General features: G+C 48.7%; 2 protein-coding genes across 2 annotated transcripts in view; both read right to left on the minus strand.

The window, feature by feature from the left end:
• Window positions 1–13249, minus strand: part of LOC120909924 (zinc finger protein 300-like) — a 196851-nt gene that overhangs the window by 84727 nt on the left and 98875 nt on the right. The window lies entirely within an intron of this gene.
• On the minus strand, window positions 1155–12930 carry LOC120909921 (zinc finger protein 501-like). Its single transcript, XM_040321738.1, has 6 exons — window positions 12708–12930; window positions 9071–9280; window positions 7319–7411; window positions 5963–6057; window positions 5774–5846; window positions 1155–2242 (listed from the first exon to the last, which is right to left on the minus strand). Exons 2-6 carry the CDS (start codon window positions 9189–9191, stop codon window positions 1371–1373), a joined length of 1254 nt encoding a protein of 417 aa, XP_040177672.1. The 5' UTR covers window positions 9192–9280; window positions 12708–12930; the 3' UTR covers window positions 1155–1370.

A 13249-nucleotide genomic window follows, 5' to 3' on the forward strand; every position in this document is an offset into this window, starting at 1 on the left:
CGTTCCGGTGTCCGCCTGTGCAGGCATGTGGGATGTTCCGGTGTCAGCTTGTGCAGGCATGTGGGATGTTCCGGTGTCCGCCTGTGCAGGGATGTGGGATGTGGGATGTTCCGGTGTCCGCCTGTGCAGAGATGTGGGACGTTCCGGTGTCCGCCTGTCCAGGGATGTGGGATGTTCCGGTGTCCGCCTGTGCAGGCATGTGGGACGTTCCGGTGTCCGCCTGTGCAGGCATGTGGGACGTTCCGGTGTCAGCCTGTGAAGGCATGTGGGATGTTCCGGTGTCAGCCTGTGAAGGCATGTGGGATGTTCCGGTGTCCGCCTGTGCAGGGATGTGGGATGTTCCGGTGTCCGCCTGTGCAGAGATGTGGGACGTTCCGGTGTCCGCCTGTCCAGGGATGTGGGATGTTCCGGTGTCCGCCTGTGCAGGCATGTGGGATGTTCCGGTGTCCGCCTGTGCAGGCATGTGGGATGTTCCGGTGTCCGCCTGTGCAGGCATGTGGGATGTTCCGGTGTCCGCCTGTGGAGGTATGTGGGATGTTCCGGTGTCCGCCTGTGCAGGCATGTGGGATGTTCCGGTGTCCGCCTGTGCAGGCATGTGGGATGCTCCGGTGTCCGCCTGTGCAGGCATGTGGGATGTTCCGGTGTCCGCCTGTGCAGGCATGTGGGATGTTCCGGTGTCCACCTGTGCAGGGATGTGGGATGTTCCAGGCGCTTCTGGGGCTCTTCTGGCCTTGCAGTACATGAAGTACTGCAGTGTGGAATACGGCAAGATAGCTGCTCGGAGGTATCCAGGACCAGCGTGGAGCACAAGCAGAAGGGATTGAGGCCGTTCGTAAGTACCGTGTTTCCCCGAAAATAAGACACTGTCTTATATTTATTTTTCCTCCAGAAATCACACTATGGCTTATTTTCGGGGGATGTCTTATTTTTTTTACCGGCAAGTGTGGTACAACAGTATGGAGCCGACCTTACCGTATTTATGGGGCTGCCGACACCTCTCCGGTCACTTAGAGATACCGTGGAGCAGATAAGAAGGGCTGCACGACTTCTTTACAGCTCCTGAGCTCCGCACCAGTACAGTACGCATACGACACGCCATTGCTACGTCTTATTTTCGGGGATTCGACACGCCATCGCTACGTCTTATTTTCGGGGGGATGTCTTATATTTCGATCTTGCGTCGAAATCCCGCTACGGCTTATTTTCGGAGTACGTCTTATTTTCGGGGAAGCACGGTAGGAGTCATTCGTAAGTCGGGGACTGCCTGTAATCATTAATTAATTTTTTTTTAAATTAGACCCACTTGGGGAATCTATGGACCTGCAAGCCATTGCTTTCATGAAGACAGGACTCTTGTTTTGACGGACATCTCAGATAATGGGCACTTCTATCCTGTGCATTTTCCTCCGATGCTTGGCCAGCCCCGACTTCTGCCTGAAGAACTTGCCGCAGTCCGGACAGGAAAATGGTTTCTCCCCCGTGTGAAGTCTCATGTGGTCCATGAGATGTTGTTTCTTGGTGAAACCTTTCCCACACTCCGAGCAGGAATAGGGCTTCTCTCCAGAGTGCATCTTTTCATGAATGATGAAGACGGACCTGGCGATGAAGCCTTTGCCGCATTCAGAGCACATATAGGGATAGTCACCTGTATGGATCCGCTTATGCTTCACCATGTCCGACTTGTCGGTGAAGCACTTCCCACATATGGAACATTCATAGGGCTTCTCACCCGAGTGAATCCTACGGTGGCTAATGAGCGTTCTCTTGTTGGTAAAATGTTTGCCGCATTCGAGACAGGAAAAAGGCTTCTCGCCTGTGTGAGTCCTTTGGTGGGAGTCCAAGGAAGCCTTCTGGGCAAAACATTTGCCGCACTCAAAGCAGGAATATGGCTTCTCTCCTGTGTGGGTCCTTTCATGGAGGACGACATTTGACTTTTCTCCAAAGCGCTTCCCGCAGATGGAACAGGAGTACGGCTTCTCCCCCGTGTGAACTCTCTGGTGCTTAATGAGATTGGAGTTCTGGTCAAAGCACTTGCCACATTCGGAACACGAATATGGTTTCTCTCCCAGGTGGACAGTCTGGATGTGTCTGAGGAGGCTTGACCTCCGGCTGTAACACTTCCCACACTTAGAACAGGAAGCCGGTTCATCGCCTTTACGGGCGTTACGAGATATTATGGATTTGGAAGCGTCTTCTTCTTCATTGTCCATTGAGGTCAAGGTATGGGTTTGATGTTGGCCATCTGGAGGAAATAAGAAAGAAGAAAAGAACAGGTGTTTTTAAACAAAGACCTTAACCACTTCCAGACCTTAGGTGTTTTTCAGATTCGGTGTTTGCAAGACTAAAACAGTTTTTTCTGCTAGAAAATTACTTAAAACCCCCAAACATTATATATATTTTTTTCTAACACCCTAGAGAATAAAATAGTGGTCATTGCAATACTTTTTGTCACACCGTATTTGCGCAGCGGTCTTACAAGCGCACTTTTTTTTTGAAAAAAATCACTTTTTTGAATTAAAAAATAAGACAACAATAAATTTGGCCCAATTTTTTACATATTGTGAAAGATAATGTTACGCCGAGTAAAATGATACCCAACATGTCACGCTTAAAAATTGCGCCCGCTCGTGGCATGGCGTCAAACTTTTACCCTTAAAAATCTTGATAGGCGACGTTTAAAAAATTCTATAGGTTGCATTTTTTGAGCTACAGAGTAGCTCTAGGGCTAGAATTATTGCTCTCGCTCTAACGATCGCGGCGATACATCACTTGTGTGATTTGAACACCGTTTTCATATGCGGGCGCTACTCGCGTATGCGTTCGCTTTTTGTCGGGACGGGGCGCTTTAAAAACATTTTTTTTTTGTTTTCTTATTTATTTGTATTTATTTTATTACTTTTTACACTGAAAAAAAAAAAAATGTGATCACTTTTATTCCTATTACAAGGAATGTAAACATCCCTTATAATAGAAAAAAGCATGACAGGTCCTCTTAAATATGAGATCTGGGGTCAAAAAGACCTCAGATCTCATATTTAGACTAAAATGCAAGAAAAAAATAAATAAATGAAACTGTCATTTTTTCAAATGACAAAAAAAAAATTGTCTCTTTAAGAGGCTGGGCGGGACTGACGTTTTGATGTCACTTCCGCCCAGCAGAGCTATGGGGACGGGTGAAGGGGATTTTTCCTTCAGTCTCGTCCCCAGTCACCAGCCGAACGGTCCCGATCTCCTCAGCCGCTACCAACGGCTCCGGTAAGCGGCGGAGGGTGCGGGAGAGCGGCGGGAGGGGGGGGCCCCCCTCCGCCACCGATAACGGCGATCTCGCGGCGAATCCGCCGCGGAGACCGCCGTTATCGTGTACCGGACCGCGCACACTAAAGATCGATACCTCGGTTGTGGCAGCAGCTGCTGCCGTTACCGAGATATCAATCTTTAAAAATAGGACGTACATCGTCGTGCGCAGGTCTGAAAGTGGTTAAAGGGGTTGTAAAGGTACACTTTTTTTTTCCCCTAAATGGCTTCCTTTCCCTTAGTGCAGTCCTTCTTCACTTACCTCACCCTTCCATTTTGCTTTTAAATGTCCTTATTTCTTCTGAGAAATCCTCACTTCCTGTTCTTCTGTCTGTAACTACACACAGTAATGCAAGGCTTTCTCCCTGGTGTGGAGTGTCGTGCTCGCCCCCTCCCTTGGACTACAGTAGAGTCAGGACACCCACTAACACACAGCTCCTTTCTCTATCTGCAACATAGAGAGCACAACACTCCACACCTGGGAGTTACAGACAGAAGAACAGGAAGTGAGGATTTCTCTGAAGAAATAAGGACATTAAAAAGCAAAATGGAAGGATGAGGTAAGTGAAGGAGGACTGCACTAAGGTAAAGGAAGCTATTTAGGAAAAAAAAAATTCTATGGCCAAACATTTGTGGACACCTGACCATCACACTAACCTATATGAACTAAGGGCCAGATTCACAAAAGGGATATGACGGCGTTTCTCCTGATACGCCGTCGTATCTCTGTTTCTATCTATGCGGCTGATTCATAGAATCAGTTACGCATAGATATCCCTAAGATCCGACAGGTGTAATAGTTTTACACTGTCGGATCTTAGGATGCAATACCGCGGCCGCCGCTGAGGGGAGTTCGCATCGTAAACCAGCGTCGGGTATGCAAATTAGGAGTTACGGCGATCCACGACGGATTTTCGCGTTCGCTGCTAGTCTAGTTTCCCGCCGCAAAGTTAGTCGTCGTTTTGGGTGCCCTAACTTTAGTCAGCAAACGTATTGCTCTCTAAAGTATGGCCGTCGTTCCCGCGTCGAAATTAAAAATTTAACGTCGTTTGCGTAACACGTCCGGGAATACGGAAGTACGCTACGCGCGTCGCCGTTCGAAAAAATTACGTCACGGCGCGCAAAGCACGACAGGAATTGCGAAACTGAGCATGCGCAGTAGGTCCGGCGCTGGAGCGCGCCTAATTTAAATGGCACACGCCCATTGGAATTGGCCCGCCTTGTGCCGGAGGCCGCCAGCATAGTTTTCATCGCAAGTGCTTTGTGAATCAGGCACTTGCGATGAAAACTTGCGGCGGTGTAACGTATCTACGATACGTTACGCCGCCGCTCACCTACGTGAATCTGGCCCTATATATTTAGTCACCCCTTCAGATTATTGAGTTTATGAGTTTCCAGTGAAGGTACTGCTAACGTTCCAGCATACAAAGATATTTTAGACAATTGTAGACTTCTAACCTTGTGGCAACAGTTCCAGCATGACTGTGCCCCTGTGCATAAAGGCAGCTTTAAGAATACATGGCTTCACACCTTTGGTATAGAGAAACTCAAGTAGCCTTACATAGAGCCCTGACCTCAATCTCACTGAACACCTTTGGGATGAACTGGAACGTAAGTTGCGAGTCAGGTCATTCCATCCAACATCTGTATCTGACCCCGCAAATTCTCCATAGGCAGAATGGGCACAAATTCCCACAGACAAACTCCTAAATCTTGTGGCCCATCGTTGGTGTCAGTGGGAGAAATAGTGGCCCATTGCTGGTGTCAGTCGGGAGGAAGAGTGGCCCATCGCTGGTGTCAGTCGGGAGAAATTGTGGCCCATCGCTGGTGTCAGTCGGGAGGAAGTGTGGCCCATCGCTGGTGTCAGTCGGGAGGAAGTGTGGCCCCTCGTTGGTGTCAGTGGGAGAAATTGTGGCCCATTGCAGGTGTCAGTGGGAGGAAGTGTGGCCCATCGTTGGTGTCAGTCGGGAGGAAGAGTGGCCCATCGCTGGTGTCAGTCGGGAGGAAGAGTGGCCCATCGCTGGTGTCAGTCGGGAGGAAGAGTGGCCCATCGCTGGTGTCAGTCGGGAGGAAGAGTGGCCCATCGCTGGTGTCAGTCGGGAGGAAGAGTGGCCCATCGCTGGTGTCAGTCGGGAGGAAGAGTGGCCCATCGTTGGTGTCAGTCGGGAGGAAGAGTGGCCCATCGGTGTCAGTCGGGAGGAAGAGTGGCCCATCGTTGGTGTCAGTCGGGAGGAAGTGTGGCCCATCATTGGTGTCAGTCGGGAGGAAGTGTGGCCCATCTTTGGTATCAGTCGGGAGGAAGTGTGGCCCATTGTTGGTGTCAGTGGAAGGAATAGTGCCCTTTTACCAAAATGTTTAATTTAAACAATCAGTTAACAGAACTCTCACCCTGGGCACCTTCTGTCTCTGTGATGATGTCTACTAACCGAGAACAAGGAGAATCTAGGACTCCTTTCTGTATTTAGTGCTTAGTACTCACCAGTGCTGATCTCTGGGGGAATTTCATCCTCTTCCTCTTTGACAAAGATTTTAATATTAAGCAGATCTGCAGCCTGAAATAAAGAATACACGTATTATATCAACTAAACCGATAACGGCTTTCGCATATCCCTTAAATCCATGCACAGATCATACGAATTCAAACTTGTATTTATAAGGGTCCTGCTACCTGATAAACCTGAGAGCTCCTCCAGCTTGTCTGTGTGGACACCTGGGATGATGGAGGACATTGACATTCTGGTGGGTTTTTGTTAATGGATCCATCTGTAGGAAACACAAAAATATAGGATTGGATTTCCTAGACGTCTGTATTTTCAAAGCTGAAGTTTAACCTGCCTATATTTTTCCTTCCTGGAGGTCAACTGCTCCTGTCAATGAATTTTCAATAATCTCAGAATCATCTCAAACTCATGTTATTGAAGCCCAAAGCCCATCGACACAGCCACCCAACTTGCCCACAACCTAATTTCCCATCATTTGTGTCAGTGGGAGGAATAGTGGCCCAGCGCTGGTGTCAGTGGGAGAAATAGTGGCCCAGCGTTGGTGTCAGTGGGAGGAAGAGTGGCCCATCGCTGGTGTCAGTGGGAGGAATAGTGGCCCAGCGCTGGTGTCAGTGGGAGGAATAGTGGCCCAGCGCTGGTGTCAGTGGGAGGAATAGTGGCCCAGCGCTGGTGTCAGTGGGAGGAATAGTGGCCCAGCGCTGGTGTCAGTGGGAGGAATAGTGGCCCAGCGCTTGGGTCAGTGGGAGGAATAGTGGCCCAGCGCTCGGGTCAGTGGGAGGAATAGTGGCCCAGCGCTCGTGTCAGTGGGAGGAATAGTGGCCCGTCGCTCGTGTCAGTGGGCGGAATAGTGCCCCGTCGTTCGTGTCAGTGGGAGGGCAAGTGCCCCGTCGTTCGTGTCAGTGGGAGGGCAAGTGGCCCGTCGTTCGTGTCAGTGGGAGGGCAAGTGGCCCGTCGTTCGTGTCAGTGGAAGGGCAAGTGGCCCGTCGTTCGTGTCAGTGGAAGGGCAAGTGGCCCGGCGTTCGTGTCAGTGGGAGGGCAAGTGGCCCGTCGTTCGTGTCAGTGGGAGGGAAAGTGGCCCATCCTTCGTGTCAGTGGGAGTAGTACCTCATTGTAGGTGTCAGTGGGAGGAGTAGTACCTCATTGTAGGTGTCAGTGGGAGGAATAGTGGTCCAAGGGCCAGCTAAAGGAAAGCAATGAGCCAAAGTTTGGAGAACAGTTTTTCATCTTCCTCCTGCTATGCTCTAAGAACTGAAGTCGATGATGCCAGGTCCAATTCCCGATAAGGTTGCCTGCAGTTCCAACGCTATCTGAGTATAGAGTTATGGCAAAGAAAGCACCACTGGCATTCCTTTGGGTCAGAATGGCCAAGGCTGACTATCAAGGGTGACACGTCTAAAGGGATGTTGGGATTAGCCTTTTTTAACCATTTGCAGGACAAATATACAGAGCCCAAATGGTCAATAAAGAATCTCCGAACAAGGAGAATCTGGGACTCTTTTCTGGATTAAGTATTTATTACTCACCTGTGCTGATCTCTGAAGGGATTTCCTCTTCTTTAATCTTCAAAGGTCTTCTGTCCTTCGCCAATGTGACATTTTCTGGAGTGTCTCCGGGATCTGTGAATAAAGAAGAGAGTGAAGCCCTCTGTACTGAGATGTACGAGAGACCCCAGAGAGAGAGTGTGTGTGTGGGGGGGGGGGGGGGGGAGACTGGTCACGTCTCTTGGCTGGTAACACACAATGACATGATGTGAAGAGGAGAGCCGGAGTCTAATAGAGGCTGATGGCTCCTGACCCCCCCCACTGGGCACATACTGTCTCCCCATTACTGTCTACTGACAGAGGAGGGGGGAGAAGAAGAGATTGTTGTAGTGACTGAACAAGGAGAATCTGGGACTCTTCTCTGGATTGAGATTCCATTCACACCTGAGGGACGCAACGCGTTTGGCACCAAAGTAGCTTATGTACCTTTTTTGGCACTGAGCCAAGTGCGTTTTTACAGTTTTTTTTGTTTGGGGTGCCATTAACCACTTATTGCCCGCCGCATGACTATTTATGTCAGCAAAATGGCACGGACAGGCAGATGGGCGTATATATACGTCCCTGCCTTCTAGCGGGTGGGGGGTCCGATCTGGACCCCCTCCGCTGCGTGCGGCGGGCGGATTCCCTCGGGGAGCGATCCGGGACGACGGCGCGGCTATTCGTTTATAACCGCTCCGTCGCGATCGCTCCCCGGAGCTGAAGAACGGGGAAAGCCGTATGTAAACACGGCTTCCCCGTGCTTCACTATGGCGCTGCATCGATCGAGTGATCCCTTTTATAAGGGAGACTCGATCGATGATGTCAGTCCTACAGCCACACCCCCTACTGTTGTAAACGCACACTAGGTGAAGCCTAACACGTTCAGCGCCCCCTGTGGTTAACTCCCAAACTGCAACTGTCATTTTCACAATAAAGAATGCAATTTAAATGCATTTTTTGCTGTGAAAATGACAATGGTCCCAAAAATGTGTCAAAATTGTCCGAAGTGTCCGCCATAATGTCGCAGTCACGAAAAAAATCGCTGATCGCCGCCAATAGTAGTAAAAAAAAAAAAAATTTATAAAAATGCAATAAAACTATCCCCTATTTTGTAAACGCTATAAATTTTGCGCAAACCAATCGATAAACGCTTATTGTGATTTTTTTTACCAAAAATAGGTAGACGAATACGTATCGGCCTAAACTGAGGAAAACATTTTTTTTATATATGTTTTTGGGGGATATTTATTACAGCAAAAAGTAAAAAATATAGCATTTTTTTCAAAATTGTTGCTCTATTTTTGTTTATAGCGCAAAAAATAAAAACCACAGTGATCAAATACCACCAAAAGAAAGCTCTATTTGTGGGGAAAAAAGGACGCCAATTTTGTTTGGGAGCCACGTCGCACAACCGCGCAATTGTCTGTTAAAGCGACGCAGTGCCGAATCGCAAAACCTGGCCTGGGCATTTAGCTGCCTAAAGGTCCGGGGCTTAAGTGGTTAAAAAATAAGAGATTGTTGTAGTGACTGAACAAGGAGAATCTGGGACTCTTCTCTGGATTGAGATTGCATTCACACCCGAGGGACGCAATGCGTTTGGCACCAAAGTAGCTTATCTTCCTTTTTTGGCACTGAGCCCAGTGCGTTTTTGCAGTTTTTTTTTGTTTGGGGTGCCATTAAAAAATAAGAGATTATTGTAGTGACTGAACAAGGAGGATCTGGGACTCTTCTCTGGATTTAGTGTTTATTCCTCACCTGTGCTGATCTCTGGGGGGCATTCCTGCTCCCTACATGGCTTTTCGTCCATCTCTTCGTCATCATTCAAAGCTTCAACTTTAATGATATTTAGGTTGTCCTCTTCGAGGTCCTCCATCATGGTGTCCTTGTATAGATCCTTGTGTCCATCTAGAAGCTTTCTTTGTCCATGACTAGAAATCCAGCTGGTTGGCTGCTACATATTTTTACCTAGAGGAGTTACAAAGGAAGAAATATAACTAACAATTTTTGTCCAACAACCCCAACAGGATAGTTTTGGACAGAGTAAGAAGGGTTAAAGCCCATCAGTTTATTTTTTGCTGCCTGTATCCCTTTGTTTCCTGTCTCAGAGACCCTAAAGCACGTGTCAAACACAAAGCCCACAGACCAAATCCGGCCCGCCGGGTCATTCCATGTGGCCACCGCACCTCTCCTCCACCCGTGGCACCCACCTGGTATCTGCCCATACCTTGTCTCAGCAGTCGGCAGCAGAGAGGAGGACAGAAATCTTCCACCAGATCCTGCGCACCTCCGCAGAGAAGCTTGTCTCAGCCCACCCCTGTCTCAGCATTCGGCAAAAGAGAGGAGAACACGTGTCCTCCTACAGATCCTGCGCCTCTCTTTGCTGCCGGAGCACCACCTCGCCTTCACCTCTCCGGGTCTCAGCATTCGAAGATGGTGCATCATGTTCGAAAATTCAGCCTCATCCTTAGCCATACCTCCCAACATTTTGAGATGAGAATGAGGGACACCTACTAACAAATGTATGTTGGCAGAGGACACGCCCCCCTGCCACACCCCCTTAACCACTTCCTGACCTCCTCATGTACATTTACATCGGCAGAATGGCACGGACAGGCACAATCACGTACCTGTACGTCCTCTGCTAGACGTGGGTGGGGGGTCCGATCGGGACCCCCCCCCGCTACATGCGGAGGTCGGGTCCGCTCGGGGAGCGATCCGGGACGACGGCGCGGCTATTTGTTTATAGCCGCTCCGTCGCGATCGCTCCCCGGAGCTAAAGAACGGGGAGAGCCGTGTGTAAACACGGCTTCCCCGTGCTTCACTGTGGCGGCGCATCGATCGAGTAATCCCTTTTATAGGGGAGACTCGATCGATGACGTCATTCCTACAGCCACACCCCCCTACACTAGTAAACACATACACAGTGATCCCTAAATCCTACAGCGCCCCCTGTGTTTAACTCCCAAACTGCAACTGTCATTTTCACACTAAACAATGCAATTTAAATGAATTTTTTGCTGTGAAAATGACAATGGTCCCAAAAATGTGTCAAAATTGTCCGAAGTGTCCGCCATAATGTCGCAGTCACGAAAAAAATCGCTGATCGCCGCCATTACTAGTAAAAAAAATAAAAATGCAAAAAAACTATCCCCTATTTTGTAAACGCCATAAATTTTGCGCAAACCAACCGATAAACGATTATTGCGATTTTTTTTACCAAAAATAGGTAGAAGAATACGTATCGGCCTAAACTGAGGGAATTTTTTTAAAAAATGTTTATATATGTTTTTGGGGGATATTTATTACAGCAAAAAATATTGCATTTTTTTCAAAATTGTCGCTCTATTTTTGTTTATAGCGCAAAAAATAAAAACCGCAGAGGTGATCAAATACCACCAAAAGAAAGCTCTATTTGTGGGGAAAAAAGGACGCCAATTTTGTTTGGGAGCCACGTCGCACGACCGCGCAATTGTCTGTTAAAGCGACGCAGTCCCGAACTGTAAAAACCCCTTGGGTCTTTAGCCAGCATATTGGTCCGGGGCTTAAGTGGTTAAAGGAGAATTAACAAAAAAAAAAAGGTTAATTAAATCCACAAGGACTTTTTTTTACCACTACTATTCCTTTATATTGGCTTTTAAAATGCAGCAATTTAGGCCCGGATTCACAGAGATCGGCGTATCTCTGCGGTGGCGTAACGTATCTCATTTACGTTACGCCGCCGCAAGTTTTACAGGCAAGTGCTTTATTCACAAAGAACTTGCCTGTAAAGTTGCGGCGGCGTAGCGTAAATCACCCGGCGCAAGCCTGCCTAATTCAAATTAGGCAGGTAGGGGGGCGTGTAGTATTTAAATTAAGCGCGTTCCCGCGCCGAACGTACTGCGCATGCGCCGTCCGAAGAATATCCCAGGGTGCATTGCTCCAAATGACGTCGCAAGGACGTCATTGGTTTCGACGTGAACGTAAATGGCGTCCAGCCCCATTCACGGACGACTTATGCAAACGACGTAAATTTACAAATTTTGACGCGGGAACGACGGACATACTTAACATTGATTGCGCCTCATATAGCAGGGGCAACTTTACGCCGGGACAAGCCTAACGTAAACGTCGGAACTTCACTGCGTCGGCCGCGCGTACTTTCGGGAATTTGCGTATCTAGCTAATTTGCATACTCGACGGGGAAAAAAGAAGGAGGCGACACCTAGCGGCCAAAAAAAAAAATTGCATTTAAGATCCGACGGTATAAGAGCCTTACGCCTGTCGGATCTAATGCTTATCTATGCGTAACTGATTCTAAGAATCAGTCGCATAGATACGACGGCCCAGATAAGGACTTACGACGGCGTACATGGCGTTGCGCCATCGTAAGCCCTTTTAGAATTTAGAAAAGTTTAGCACTGGGAAACATTTTTTGAAAGATAAAAAGTGCATTTTATATACAATTACCGTATTTATCGCGGTATAACGCGCTCCCGCGTATACCGTGCACCCCTAAAGTGGCCCCGAATCCTGTGGAAAAAGTTTTTTTTGTACTTAAAGTTTTGGTGTCTTGCGCGGCGTCCATCGGCGGCCTCGTCGGGTCCGGCGTCCGTCTGCGGCTTAGGGTGTCCTCTTTGTCGGGTCCGGCGTCCTTCTGCGGCTTCAGGTGTCCTCTTCGTCGGGTCCGGCTGCGGGCTTCGGGTGTCCTCTTCGTCGGGTCCGGCGTCCTTCTCGCTCGTTTCCCACGCCGAGTTTGAATACTGCGCCGACATATACAGAGCGCAGTACACGCGTGTATTGTCGGGCAGGCTCGGCAACACTCGCGCTCACATCCTGTACGTCCAGGACAGAAGGAGCCGAGACTGGCCGACTATACCCGAGTGTACTGCGCTCCGTATATGTCGGCGCAGTATTCAAAACTCGGCGCGGGAAAGCGGGTATCGGCGTATACCGCGCACCCACGATTTTGCCCTGATTTTCAGGGCAAAAAAGTGCGCGGTATACGCCGATAAATACGGTATATAAATAAGACCAAAAGGAGGAGGAACAGTCCACGTGCAGAGCCCGCCAGGAAGTCGGCGCAGGGCTGCTCTAACCACAGGCAGGGAGACATTTCCCGATCTCTGCAGCCGGGCATCGGGAATAGGTCTCCCTACCTGTGATTAGCGCAGCGCCGTGCAGACTTCCTGGCGGGCTCTGCACGTAGACTGTGCGAACACGCCGGAGCTCATCCCTATTTAAGAGCATATAAAGAGAAATATAAAGAACTGCCCTATTGGTTAGTATGGGATACACCCTCACATTTTACTGACACCCCAATAATGACTGATTTGGGCTTAGTCTACAATATGACAGATTTGTACTGTAGTAATGTTATATCTTTGTCTCCCCTGTATAAGAAAGGCAATATTACCTCTTCGTTTCTGTGCAGCCATTCTCCAGCCTAACATTCTGCTCTCACTGGTACTCCTCCATGTCTTTTTCCCTGGGCTACAACAAAATGGCCACCAGCTTTTTCCACAGCAAAAACACACATCCAAATCTTACATTTTTTAACCCTAATAGCATACCTCCATTAAAGCAAAGAACATATGGCTTATGAAAAACCGAAATTCGTTGTATTTAAGGAACTGTACTTGAGAAAACAGGCTCTCTGTGCTACAAGGAAATGGCTGCATCAAAGCTGCAGGTGTAATGTAAAGAATTTGTCCTCTAGAGGGAGCACTGTGTGATCTCAGGTCAATAGGCAGTGCCTTCTTGCGGCCATGTTGTTGTAGCCCGGAGGAGAGGACAGGAATGAGATTAGGAAATGTTGGATTGCCCCTGGTGGGGGTCTGGGATCTGAATAGTGAGAAGGTAATACTGTGTCACCGTTGTTCTGTCAAGAAGCACTGCCTATCATTCTACGACACAAGTCTTACAGGCCCCGCCCAGTGCCTCTAAAGTCTCCACCCG

This window comes from Rana temporaria, chromosome 8, assembly GCF_905171775.1.
Source record: "Rana temporaria chromosome 8, aRanTem1.1, whole genome shotgun sequence".
Taxonomy (NCBI): domain Eukaryota; kingdom Metazoa; phylum Chordata; class Amphibia; order Anura; family Ranidae; genus Rana; species Rana temporaria.

Bases quoted from the DNA above. Each gene is read 5' to 3' on its own strand.
- LOC120909921 (XM_040321738.1), bottom strand. From the start codon at position 9,191: ATGATGGAGGACCTCGAAGAGGACAACCTAAATATCATTAAAGTTGAA. The intron at 7,412-9,070 runs GTGAGGAATAAA...CTTTATTCACAG, and splicing joins CCCCCCAGAGATCAGCACAG to ATCCCGGAGACACTCCAGAA. The intron at 6,058-7,318 runs GTGAGTAATAAA...TGTTTCCTACAG, and splicing joins CCCTTCAGAGATCAGCACAG to ATGGATCCATTAACAAAAAC.